Source organism: Giraffa tippelskirchi, chromosome 11, assembly GCF_054371585.1.
Source record: "Giraffa tippelskirchi isolate mGirTip1 chromosome 11, T2T-mGirTip1v1.2.pri, whole genome shotgun sequence".
In the NCBI taxonomy this organism is placed as follows: Eukaryota; Metazoa; Chordata; class Mammalia; order Artiodactyla; family Giraffidae; genus Giraffa; species Giraffa tippelskirchi.
Window position 1 is genome coordinate 34,894,856 of NC_137285.1, and position 13,543 is coordinate 34,908,398.

Sequence of the window (13,543 nt, forward strand, 5' to 3'; positions counted from 1 at the left end):
TTCCTAGAGTAATTCCCAATCAATATATTATCACACTACTTATTAACAGTTATAACCAGAGCTACATAATACATATCATATTTCATGTTACTTATCTGTATTTAATAGAATTTGTGTAACAAAATAAAAGCACTTTGGTATTAATAACACATATCCTTATGAGAAATATTAACAGTGTCGATACTCAGGAGCAATATTAAGATACTGCAAAGGTCCCAGTGCAAAAAACTAGTATATATAAATCTCAAATATAGTGAAATTGATTATCTTTTAATTTAAAATGAGAATAAAAAGTTAAATTTGCCATAAACATTTATTTTTCTTCTTTAGAAAACTATCAAGAGACTAGTTAAGTTATATGATATAGTAGTGGAGAATGTGGTTAAAAAGCTCTGCTTTAAGCCCCGCTATATAGCATAGTGGCTGAGTGACCTGGGCCAAAGGATCTGTCTTAGCTGCCTCGTGTGAAAATTTTGGAAAATGGTATTACTTACCTTATACGGTTGATACAATGGTTACATGAGTTAATTAAAGCAAAATGCTTATAACTATTACAGTTTTAGCAGACTAATGATTAATACCCTCTTTTTTCCCTACCTAAGTTCAGGATCAATTGAAATAGTGAGAGGCAGCTGGAAATCAAAATGACAGCATTAAAGCTGATAATAGAGAATGTTGTTTAGTGTCAGGCAACAATGTCTTTCTATTACAAAGTCCAGGTTTGGACTTACCTACAGGGTCTCAATGATACAAAGCTCAGGGGGGGTTGGGGGTTGGGGGCAGAGGGATGCTAAAGTTGTGCAGTTAGCAGACCTGCTTTCTCACCTAGTTACAGGCAGCAGTAAACAGTCTTGAGCTAACTATTTGGGGATCTATTCTTGAAAAATCTCTGGCATGGAAGAACAGTTTAAGACAAATGGCTCCTAAAGAGTAGGTGGTGAGGAGAGTACTTAATTACCCTACTCATTTCCTCTGTTAATTTGCTAAGTAGATAACCATCAGTAAAGGGGCAGAGAAAAACCAGGAGTATTCCATTAATGCTGTTCTTCTATATAGAAGGAAATATGGTTCTTCAAAGTTGTTTAGCACATAGCAAACAGTAAGTTTTAGTCTTTTTTCCCCCAGCTTTATTGAAGTGTAATTGACAAAACAGATACTTTAAGGGTATAATGTCATAATTGGATATACATGTACATCATGAAAGGATCTCCCCCACCCCCATCAAGTTAATCAACATCTTTGAGTGAAACAGGTGTCCTTTAAAGGTTTTAAGACCACGTAACTTGAGGCCTAAAATAAATTAATCACAATGAAAGACACTAAACTCCATTGCTGTGTAGGCTCACACATTTTTTGAGTGTTGTTATAGTGAATCTAGGAATTATAGGTTAGATAATCAGTTGTATCTACTGAAAATATTTTTCTTGAGCATACTGTGGAGGCTTAGTGATGTTCCTAAACCTACCTTCAGGACTGTGCTAGGGCACCATACTTAATAATAATGATTTATAATTATTTTAGATTAATTTCTTGGACTGGAAGAAAAATTGATCCAGTAGGCGTTGATTATATTCTTCAAAAATTGGGCTTTCATCATGCCAGGACTACTATTCCTAAATGGCTTCAAAGAGGAGTCATGGATCCACTGGACAAGGTTCTGTCAGTTCTTATTAAAAAACTTGGTACTGCACTACAGGATGAAAAGGAAAAGAAAGGAAAAGACAAAGAAGAACACTAAAAAAGTAACTTAATCTGTGAACAAACTTCGATTCTGTCCGTTAAGCTTTATTACACTGGAGTGTTGGGGGTGGGTGGGTTTGTATAATAAAATTATTTTAAATATAACTTTAAAAAATTTAATTTTGTGGCCATTATTTTAAGTTTATAACTTAACCTGTTTATTCTAGTTCCACCATTCTGTACACAGTGAAGTATTGCATGATAATGTAAATTTTGTGAAAAACTAGATTAAAATATACAAATCTGTTCAGTAAGGTTTATAATTATATTATGTGCAATATGATTCCTGCATCTTTAAAATATTTTCAGAATAACTGTGAATTTCCTTTGTTATTGGCCATAACTGTAGAAAAAATCTTGTTGATACTGTGAGGGGTTTTTTTTGGACATTAATTGCTTTTTCTTTTTTATTTTGAATGTAGACTTGTATAAATACTTATTGTATATAGTTTGAGTAACTGTGATATGAATAAATACCACTAAACTATTGTTTGTAACTATTGTAATAAAGTCACAATAATTGATTTCAGTCTATAGTTGTTTGAGATTTTTCTTCCTTTTATAGCTTATTTTTACAATTAATAGAGGCCCCTCCTGTGTCAGTTACTGTGTCAGTTAATTATTTCATATAAAATAATTAATACTTATAAAAATTAGCTCTGGGAGAGGCATAGCAGAGGCTTCAGAAATACTAGGTATTATTCTGTTAAGCTACTGGTGAGTACACAGCTATTTGTTCTATTATACTATGTTCTTTATACATTTATATGTATTATTTGTGTATATGAATTTGTACATTATACATATAATAAATAAATTGTAAAGGAATAGCAAAATAGCAAAATATAACATTCAAAGGTAGCTATAATACTATAGTACTACAATACTACTAATCACAATCACTAATCACTACTAATCACTACTAATCAGGTTTCAAATCTAGCCAAGTCAATACAGTCAGTTTAAAGGTTGGATCAACAGTAGAACTGAAGTACCATGAGCTAGAAAACACCTCAAGAAAGTGGTACTATAATAAACAAGTCATACTAAAAAGTTTCTACGTAGGAAAGGAAGCCATTAACAAAATCAAAAAGCAACCTCTGGAACAGAGAAAAAATTTTAAAGCATATATCTGATAAGGACTAATATCCAAAATATATAAAAAGCTCATAAAACTCAATACCAAAAATCCAAACAATCTGATTTTAAAAACAGAGAGATGATATGAATACACATTTTTTCCAAAGAAGGTATATAGATGGCCAAAAGGTACATGAAAAGGTGCTAATCACTAATTATCTAATTATCTCTAATTATCAAGGAAATCAATGCAAATCAAAACACAATAAAGTTTAGTCGCTCAGTCCTGTCTGTCTCTTTGCGACCCCATGGACTGTAGCCTACCAGGCTCCTCCGTCCGTGGGATTTCCCAGTTAAGAGTACTGGAGTGGGTTGCCATTTCCTTCTCCAGAGGATCTTCCTGACCCAGGGATCGAACCCAGGTGTCCCACATTGATAGGCAGATGCTTTACAGTATAAGCCACCAGGGAAGTCTAGAATGGTTATTATCTAAAAGACAAGTAATAACAAGTGTTAGTGAGGACATGAAGAAAAAGGGAACTCGCATACACTGATGGTGGGAATATAAATTCATTCAGTGGCAATGGATAACAGTTTGGAAGTTCCACAAAAAATTAAGTATAGAACTATGACATGATATGCATTTCCACCACTGGTTATTTATCTCAAGGAAATAAAACCAATAACTGGAAAAGATATCTGCACCCTCATGTTTACTGCAGCATTATTTACCATAGTCAAGGCATGGAACAACCTAAATGTCCCTTAATGGAGGAATGAATAAAGGTGTGATATATATATACAAGTGAATATTATTCATCCATAGAAAATGTTATCATTTGTGACAACATGGATTGACCTTGAGGGTTTTATGCTAAGTGAAATAAGACAGAGAAATATAAACACTGTATGATCTCACCTACATATGGAATTTTTTAAAAAATGAGGTCATAAATACAAAGAACAAACTGGTGGTTGCCAGAGGCAAGGGGTGGGCATGTCAAAAGGTACAAACTTCCTGTTATAAAATAAATAAATCCTGGGCATGTCACACACGGTATTTGCTACAATGTGTGTGTGTGTTAGTCAGTCAGTCATGTCTGACTCTTTGAAACCCCATAGACTGTAGCTCGCCAGACTCCTCTGTTCATGGAATTCTCCAGGCAAGAACACTGGAGTGGGTTGTCATGCCCTTCTCCAGGGGAGCTTCTTAACCCAGGGATCAAACCCGGGTCTCCTGCTTGGCAGGCAGATTCTTTACCATCTGAGCCACCAGGAAGTCCAGTAGATCTTAAAAGTCCTTATCACAAGAAAAAATATTTATAACTGTATGTGGTGATGTTAACTAGACTTGTGGTGACCATTCTGCAGTATATACATATACCAAAATATATGTTTTACACATGAAACTAATGTGTTAGTTGTGTGTGTTAGTCACTCAGTCGTGCCTGACTTTTTATGACCCCATGGACTGTAGCCCTCCAGGCTCCTCCGTCCATGGGATTCTTCAGGCAAGAATACTGGTGTGGGTTGCCATTTCTTTCTCCAAAGTGTTAATTATATTTTAATAAAAAAGAAGATATTTAACTGACAAAACATTTTAAAAAAGAACACCACAGTAAAAACTGCTTCAGGAAAAGTGAAAATTAGTGAATCACACTCTAGGGCAAAACAGGATATTTTCATATCCTCAAATTATCTCCCTCAATATATTTATTAATATGGTGGTTTTAACATATGTCCACAAACTCTGGGGGGGCTTCCCAGGTGGCGCTAGTGGTAAAGAACCTGCCTGCCAATGTAGGAGATGTAAGAGATGCAAGTTCGATCCCTGGGTCAGGAAGATCTCCTGAAGAAGAGCATGGCAACCCATTCTAGTATTCTTGCCTGGAGAATCCCATGGATAGAAGAGCCTGGCTGGATATGGTCCATGGTGTCACAAAGAGTCAGAAATGACTGAAGCAACTTAGCAGAGCACACCACAAACTCTGTGGTACTCCTCTCTCCAGAAGGTGGATCTCTATTTGCCTCCCCTCATGTCTTTGCTGCCTTCTAACAGAGTACAGAAAAGGGAAAATGGTAACTTCATAGTGGAGACACCAGACAGACACAACCTTAGCCAAGTCATCAAGATTAACATCACCACTAATAGTTGCTGATATCGTGGACTCTTTGATATGCCACAAGATGTGCACTGCACCGCCATCTTATCAAATATCCTTAATTCTAGTCTAACCAAGAGAAAACATCAGACAAATGTAAACTGAGGGCCATTCCACAAAATATCAAAATCATGAAAAAGGATCAAAGGATCAAATCATGGAAAACAAGTGAAGACTGAAAAACTATTTCAGACCACAGAAGACTAAGGAGACGTGATGGCATGGTATCCTGGACTGAATCTGGACTTTAGTTAAAAACCTGGTGAAATCCCAGTAAAGTATACAATACAGTTAGTAGTAGTACTGTACCAATGTTAATTCTCAAGTTTTGATAAATATACTACACTATTTAAGATGATAACACTAGGGGAAATGGATGGAAGAATATAGAGGCACTCTATCTTTACAATTCTGTAAATCTAAAATTATTTCAAAATAAAACATTTATACATGCTGTATCTAATTTTTAAACATTCCTTTTACTTCTTCAGCTTCTATTTCCATTCCATGACCCTACTCAAATTTGGTCCTAATGAAATTCTCTATTTTTGTACTTTGAAGCTTTACTCTTTATTCACCATCCGGAACACACTCTTGGCAACATTTTAATTTTTTAACTCCTGTGGAAAATTCTGAAAAATATGGGAATACCAGACCACCTGACCTGCCTCTTGAGAAACCTGTATGCAAGTCAGGAAGCAACAGTTAGAACTGGACATGAACAACAGACTGGTTCCAAATAGGAAAAGGAGTACGTCAAGGCTGTATATTGTCACCCTGCTTATTTAACTTATATGCAGAGTACAACATGAGAAACGCTGGGCTAGTAGAAGCACAAGCTGGAATCAAGATTGCCAAGAGAAATATCAATAACCTCAGACATGCAGATGACACCACCCTTATGGCAGAAAGTGAAGAACTAAAAAGCCTCTTGATGAAAGAGAGGAGAGTGAAAAAGTTGGCTTAAAGCTCAACATTCAGAAAACTAAGATCGTGGCATCTGGTCCCATCACTTCTTGGGAAATAGATGGGGAAACAGTGGAACAGTGTCAGACTTTATTTTTCTGGGCTCCAAAATCACTGCAGATGGTGATTGCAGCCATGAAATTAAAAGACGCTTACTCCTTGGAAGGAAGGTTATGACCAACCTAGATAGCACATTAAAAAACAGAGACATTACTTTGCCAGCAAAGGTCCGTCTAGTCAAGGCTATGGTTTTTCCACTGGTCATGTATGGATATGAGAGTAGGACGGTGAAGAAAGCTGAGCGCCGAAGAATTGATGCTTTTGAACTGTGGTGTTGGAGAAGACTCTTGAGAGTCCCTTGGACTGCAAGGAGATCCAACCAGTCCATCCTAAAGGAGATCAGCCCTGGGTGTTCATTGGAAGGACTGATGTTGAAGCTGAAACTCCAATACTTTGGCCACCTCATGCGAAGAGTTGACTCATTGGAAAAGACCCGATGCTGGGAAAGAATGAGGGCAGGAGGAGAAGCGGACGACAGAGGATGAGATGGTTGGATGGCATCACTGACTCAATGGACATGGGTTTGGGTAAACTCTGGGAGTTGGTGATGGACAGGGAGGCCTGGCATGCTGTGATTCATGGGGTCGCAAAGAGTCGGACACGACTGAGTGACTGAACTGAACTGAAGCAAAAGTTTCTCAACGTTAAGAAAAATTCTAGACTGAGTTATCATTAAAATTATTAACGAGCATGTGATCAAAGCATCATAGTCAACACATTCTGATAACCACTAAAGAAAAATATGCTGCTTCTATTGAAAATTCATTGCTTAATGAGAGATATGAGGCTATTTTTTCTCCCAATTAGTCCATGTATTTGTGGATGGATATTACTTCTTGCTATAATGAGACAGAATACCATCAATTGTGTTACTTTTCTTTTAAGTGAATTAACCCTTGAGAAACCTTTCCCAGATAAAAAAGTAGAGGAGTACTTCAATTTTGTTATAGCAATCTCTCTCAAGCCCTTGAAGTCCTTGTGGGTTACATGCCAAGACCTGTTTAAATGCTTGTAAAATACTATTTAAAATATTTTCAATGATCTATCTCCATTAGCGCCTCCTTCATCTTTCCCAAGAGCAAAGAACTGAAGACACTCACTTTGTGTGTGTCATGCATGTATCAGTCACTAGCTTCTCAAGCCCCAACCAGTTTTCGAAACTATTGCTTACTTGGCTCAACTTGAGGCTACGGGAAGAGCCCAGGGAGGCTTTTTTCTGTAAACAACAAACACACCATGAGGCCAAACCTTGTCCACAGGTACCTTCCGAGAGTATAACTGTGGACAAAGCAAAGTGTTTCCTGAAACTACCCACAAACAGGTACCCTAGGACTGCCTCTAGGGATCCTATAATAGATAGGAGTTCTCAGTCATGTTCAACTCTTTGCGGCCCCATGGACTGTAGCTCACCAGGCTCCTCTCTCCCCATAATTTTCCCTGCAAGAATACTAGAGTGGGCTGCCATTTCCTTCCCCAGGGCATCTTCCCAACCCAGGGATCGAACCTGCATCTCCAGCATTGCAGGTGGGTTCTTTAACACTGAGCCACCAGGGAAGCCCCCTATAATAGATAAGAAGGCACTATTTCAGTGCTATATCGGGATGGAGGGAGTACGAGGCAGGTGCGCGTGGAGGGCATCAGGCAGGAGAGTGAAGGGGCTGAACTGTGTGATGTTACCTGCCTTTCCCAGCAGACAAGGAGGCCAATGGGCCCAGGTACCTACACCCGGAAAAGCTGTAGTACCTCACGAGGCCTTGAGCATGCGCAATGTGGGACGCTCAACGTAATTGCGTCACTTGACGTCGCAAGCCTTGGAGCGCGCAGACACGAGCTGGCTCAGGCGCGGGGGCGAAAACACGGGCCGAAGGGACGGTTGGTGATTGGATGAGGCCTGCGTGGGGCGTCGGCCCCGGTCCTGAGGTGACTCCACAAGGCGGCTTTTGAAAGACGCCGTTCTGGCCGCGTGGCTCTCGGGCCAAGCGATCTGAAGTGAGAGGTTGAGGCCGGAAGAAAGAAGCAACGGCGTCGTCGGCGTCCGGCCGGCAAGCCCCCGGCCTGCGACCTGGCCTGCGGCTCGGTCAGAGCTGCCCGCCAGCGGAGTCCGGTCAGCCGGGCAAAAAGGACAATACTGGTGGGTGGAAGTTAGGCTGGGGCTCAGGAGGCCGCCAACCGGGGGGGCGGGGGGGTCTCAAGTTTTTGTTTTCTTTTCCTCTTTTTTTTTTTCCTGACCCCCGAGAAAGGCTTTTCACCAAAAACTACGTCGTCCCTCCTTTCCTCCTTGTAGAAGTGCTTTGGGGAGGGGTTTGGGAGACAGTTCGGTCACCGTAAAACTGGTCACAAAGCAGTCATGACATCATGGGAGAGCTTGTCATGGGAGTGTTGTGTGTGTGTGTGTAAAGGCCATGTATGGGAATGTGGTGGTTTTTATTTCAGGGTAAGTATTTTTATTTTACCTAGTACTTTTTAAATTTTCTGCTAATTTTCTTAACAATTTGTAGGTGAGAAAATGTCTGGCAACAATGACTGGTTTCAGAGTTCTCGGGTCCCTAGCTTTGCCCAGATGCTGAAAAAGAACTTGCCAGTTCAGCCATCAGCCCAGACGGTGACTACACCCACAGGATATTCCTCGGAAGGTTACAGCCTGTCGAACATGGCATCCAAGGTTACGCAAGTGACGGGTACAAACTCTTTTACATTTGTAATAATGCCTAAGTTCTATAAGATTCTGGGATGGCCAACAGTTTTGATGAGCTTCCGGTTTCACAGTTTCCAGAATATATATCCGTTTACTTGTAGCCATGTCCCAACTGAAACTTGGATTTGACTTCCAGCCCAGTAGAAATACTTCCCCTGGCTGTTCACTTAATTGTTCTTTACCACTTGAGCACAAGACTACTTCGAACATGTCTTGCCTTTTTGAAGTAAGGCTGTGTTTATTCCTTTCAGGAAAGAACTGGATTTATAAGGGGTTGTATTCCACAAATCACTTACTGTAGTGTTAAGTGTAAAGCCAGGACACACACAGTAAGAATTAAGTTGAATTCAACTTAAAAGGTAAAAATAGTGAATCGAAAGCAGACTCTAGGTTCTGGTACCAAATATAACTACGTTCTAGGCCTCATGACCTCATGTGTAAAAATGACTTAGCCTCTGAAGACCTTGACATCACTGAAATCCTATGATTCTTTGATATCACTTTATGCTTTGACAATAACAGCACTTTGCACAGTAGCCTTAGTACTCCAGAAGGTATATATGTAACAGGTTACACTTCTTTAGTAGTAGAAACATTTTTTATGAAAAACACATGCGACTGTGTGTCTGAAATTGTCTTCCATTTTAGGGAAGGGTTTAGTGCTTTTGCTTGTCTTATTACTGTTTTTAATTTAACCAAATTGACAAGCATAAACATTTATTTTTAGGTAATTTTCCAGAACCATTGCTTTCCAAAGGTCTTTCATCTATTTCAAATCCTGTCCTTCCTCCGAAAAAAATACCTAAAGAATTTATAATGAAATACAAACGTGGAGAGATAAATCCTGTATCAGCCTTGCACCAGTTTGCACAAATGCAGCGGGTTCAGCTTGACCTGAAGGAAACAGTGACAACAGGCAAGTACAAAGTTGTATCTGGTTGTTACAATACTAGAAAATATTTTCCTGTTAGAAGCAGAGTATATATGTGGCACTAAATTAGATTATTTTCTTTATTCACCTCATGTTGAGGTTGGATAACTACTAGTATGTTTTGACAAGGATACTTCATAAATGTGTATATTCTTACTTTAGCATTTTTAAACTCTAAATTTGCTCATAACAAAAATTTTATAATCACTGAATTTTAATTTTTTGTGTATGGCTAGATTTCCATTTAAAAATCTCATCATCCTTGTAGATTATTTTCAGGTGTAACTAGGTACTCCTTATAGCATAAATGTGCTTTTGTAGGGATGTTAACTATTTGGACTGATTATTTTTATGAGTATTCTGTGATGATGATGCCTGACAAGTTTGGCTTCTGAAATATAAAAGTTAGAAGGGAAAATAGAACTTAGGTGATTGATTCTCTGTCTGAAGACTTGCCCGTGACTTAATTTCTCCATTCTCTCTTAAACTGTCCCCCACCAGAAGAATCTGTTACCACCTTGGACCTGTGGAAGGCTACAAGAGTAAAAGATGGAAAGAAGTTTCTGATTTCTTCATCTTATGACTAGTGATTAGGAAAAACTTTAGGAAAGTGAAGGGATAAGAGAATAAAGTGCTCTTAAGAGGCATTGACAGGCTAAAAGCATGTGAAGCAAAGGAGCACAATCTTTAAAAATCTTCATGTGTGTGTGTGTATGTGTTTGTACACACACACACATTATCAAGCAGTTTCCTTTCTTTAATTTTCTATTCCTGATACTGTTACCAATAGGGATCTCAGAGCTACTGTATGTAGTAGACTGTCATAGTGAAGCCAAATTTCTAGTCATTGATTTGGGTGAAACAGCAGTACATTAACAGGTGACAAAAAAAGGGTCTTAATATTAAAGGTGGAGTTTTCCTAGTCCTATCACTGTAGGTTGGATAACTGGATGTGTTCAATACTACAGACTGAATTTTTGTGTAATTAGTTAGCTTTCTGCCATTCTGTTGGTCAGCTCTTCATTAAACTAAGCAAAACTCCAAAACACAACCCAGTGATTATTCATGGTGTTCATTTTATGCGCATAGTACTGTCGAATTACCTGATTCTGTAGATTTGATAGAAAAACCACAGTGTCAGTATTTTTAAACCAGCTAGGTAGTGTGGATTTAGATGACGATAAAGTTTGAGAACCTGGGGCAGAAACAAGATGAAGCTTAAAGTCTCATCTCTCTTACACAGGGTACTTATTAACAAATTTGATGTATCGTATCTCAAACATAAGAATCATCTGGGCCACTTGTTAAAAATATGAGAGTCCAGGTTTACTCAATTTGGATTGGAACTCAGGTGATCATGAAGGAAGGACTTTGGGAAACTGAGATCATAGATGTTGGGAGGAAAGCAGTTTACCCTGATACAGTCTGGAGTTGCTTATAAAATATTGTTGTACATTTTGAAAACCTAGCAGTTAATGGAATATGTGAGAAAATAATAATAAAGAGGCTTATGTGGAGTGACAACGTACCTAGCCGTTTGTAACCAAAGTAGAGACTTCAGTTTCTTAAAGGCCTCCTATACTTCCCTGGTGGCTAAGACTGTAAAGAATCTGCCTGCAAGGCAGGAGACCCAGGTTTGATCCCTGAGTTGGGAAGATTGCCTGGAGAAGGGCATGGTAACCCACTCCAGTATCCTTGTCTAGAGAATTCCATGGACAGAGGAGTCTTGCAGGGTGCAGACCATGGGGTCACAAAAGAGTCAGATTAACACTATTAGGAAGGCTATAGTCTGAATACCAAAAAGTAAAACTTTGGTATTACAGGCTGGAGAAATCTTGGCCTGTAAAATTAGGAGAGGATTCCATTTCATTTTTCATCAGGAAAATATGAAAACTAGGTAAGTGCAATTGTATAAAGGTACTTTTTCTGGGAATTTTGGATGATTGAACAGTTTCGTTCTTTAGGATATCTTTTTTTATTATTGTCTATGTTTTGGTTTCCCACGTAAATCCCCACTATGCACCCTAAGGCTGTGATGGATTTGGATTGCTTTCTGTGACTCTGATAGAAACATAGGATTTCTTCAAAGGAATTCCTTCTGTTCTGGAGATTATGAGTATCAGGGCACTCAAAGGACAGGAAAAATTCAACTTCATTGGTATTGAGGTTTGAAAGGAGACATGTTGCCAGACTCGCCACATTTTCCCTTTCATTGATCATCAGGTAGACATTTGAATGCCTACCACTGCCAGGCATTATACAAGACACTGTGTGTGTGACATGTACTCTAAAGTTGGCCCTGTTGTTGATGCTGAATCTGAAGTCACACTAGCTGCTTGAAGTATTCTCAGAACAAATTTAGGGGTCCACTCAGCTTTACTTACAACCTGTATTGACCCTACAGAAAAGCTGTCAAACTGAGATTGTTTTATGCAGTTGTACTGGAATGTTTTCCTATGTAACAGACATCTTTTGCAAGATCATTCTGTGAAGTATTACAACATTTATTCTGAGTTATTTTTCAAGGTAATGTTATGGGACCATATTTTGCTTTTTGTGCTGTGGTGGATGGTATTCAATACAAGACTGGACTGGGACAAAACAAAAAGGAGTCTAGATCCAATGCAGCAAAATTAGCTCTTGATGAGCTTCTACAGCTGGATGAACCTGAACCAAGAATTTCAGAAACATCGGGTAAATATTTTTTATTATAAAGTAGTGTTGTAAAATGCTTCATTTTCCAGAAAGAGTCATCTGAAAGATTTACAGTAATGAAGTTACTTGCCAACTGCACAATAGAAGTAGCAGGATTTGAATTATTTCCTTCCATTGCTGATCGCTGAGTTATTTGATGTGGTTAAAATGCTCTTGTATATTTTAGCACCAAAGATAAACATGTTGCTGAACTGTCTGGTAACTTGTCAGATTGTTGACGGGTTTGAGTCCTGAAACTTAGTTTTTTCTTTAATTTATTGGATTCTTGTTATGCTCCTAAACTAGACATTTAACATGGACAGGTTTTTATGCAATTTTTGTGACGTTTGCTCGTGTTAAATTTGATAATGGTAGGATTACTTGAGAAAATAAGGGCCTAAGGTAACATAGCAAGTAGGTTGAGAGTGTAAACTCCAGAAACAGATTGCTCAGTATTGAGTATTGTCCCTGGACAGGTAAGTTGTTTGCCTTCTAAGCCTTAGTTTCATCATTTGAAAAATGGAGACAAGGATAGATACCTCCTATATCTGTCGTTTTAGAATTCAATAAATAATGCATGCAAAGCCTTTAACCAGTGCTTAGTGAAGTGTTAGCATAGTAAACAGTTTTTTTCAGTATTCATTGATTTTGATTTTTTTTAATTCATTCATTTTGGTTTTGATTTCATTTAGATTTTCAATAAAGAAAAACATTTAAATTTGATTTAAACAGTGACAGTTGACTAATTCTTTTTAAATTCAAATTATCACTATTTTATGACTGGGCTTTTTTTTGTTGATAACTTGTTAATTGTAATATTTCTTTCGTAATACTTCCCTTAAGGTCATTTTGTTCTTGAAGTTCAATTTGTATTTCATATATTTAAATTTTTCTGTTTAATTAAAACCATTATTTAATAATTAAAAGTGATTTATTTTGCCATGTCTCAAATTTGATGTGTCTATTTCATTGTTTTAAAAATAGTTTATCATAGTTTGGATTAAATAACTACTTAGAAAGTATTTTATTAATTTTCATATTTATGTCCACTATATTTCAGATTTATTAATTTTTTAGGGCTAGATGTGATTTTGCTGTCTCACATATATTGGCAGTTTATTAATGGAAAATCTCTATATATGATGATTATATAAGCTATCAAGCCACTTAGATATGTACCCAGAAATATTTTCCCTGTTTCTTTCCAACCATCAC

At 37.8% G+C, this 13,543-nt stretch overlaps 2 protein-coding genes and 1 long non-coding RNA gene across 5 annotated transcripts in view; 2 read left to right on the forward strand and 1 right to left on the reverse strand.

Moving 5' to 3' along the window:
- Positions 1-2,269, forward strand: part of BLTP1 (bridge-like lipid transfer protein family member 1) — a 382,818-nt gene extending 380,549 nt beyond the window's left edge. The window contains exon 94 of the mRNA XM_081544847.1: positions 1,522-2,269. Coding sequence (XP_081400973.1) covers positions 1,522-1,738 — 217 coding nt within the window. The 3' untranslated portion in view covers positions 1,739-2,269. The remainder of the gene's footprint in view (positions 1-1,521) is intronic.
- A 319-nt stretch (positions 2,270-2,588) lies between these two features.
- LOC145527249 (uncharacterized) lies at positions 2,589-8,651 on the reverse strand. The gene is made up of 3 exons (XR_014069589.1): positions 7,686-8,651; positions 5,379-6,447; positions 2,589-4,075 (listed from the first exon to the last, which is right to left on the reverse strand). It is a non-coding gene; the product is annotated as an uncharacterized LOC145527249 (long non-coding RNA).
- ADAD1 (adenosine deaminase domain containing 1) overlaps positions 7,822-13,543 on the forward strand; it is an 82,880-nt gene continuing 77,158 nt past the window's right edge. For all 3 annotated transcript variants that reach the window (XR_014069585.1, XM_081544870.1, XM_081544869.1), the window contains exons 1-4: positions 7,822-8,139; positions 8,507-8,686; positions 9,431-9,619; positions 12,161-12,328. Coding sequence is in view for 2 of the 3 variants with exons in the window: in XM_081544870.1 (XP_081400996.1) it covers positions 8,515-8,686; positions 9,431-9,619; positions 12,161-12,328 (529 nt within the window). In the remaining variant the exon portion in view is untranslated. The remainder of the gene's footprint in view (positions 8,140-8,506; positions 8,687-9,430; positions 9,620-12,160; positions 12,329-13,543) is intronic.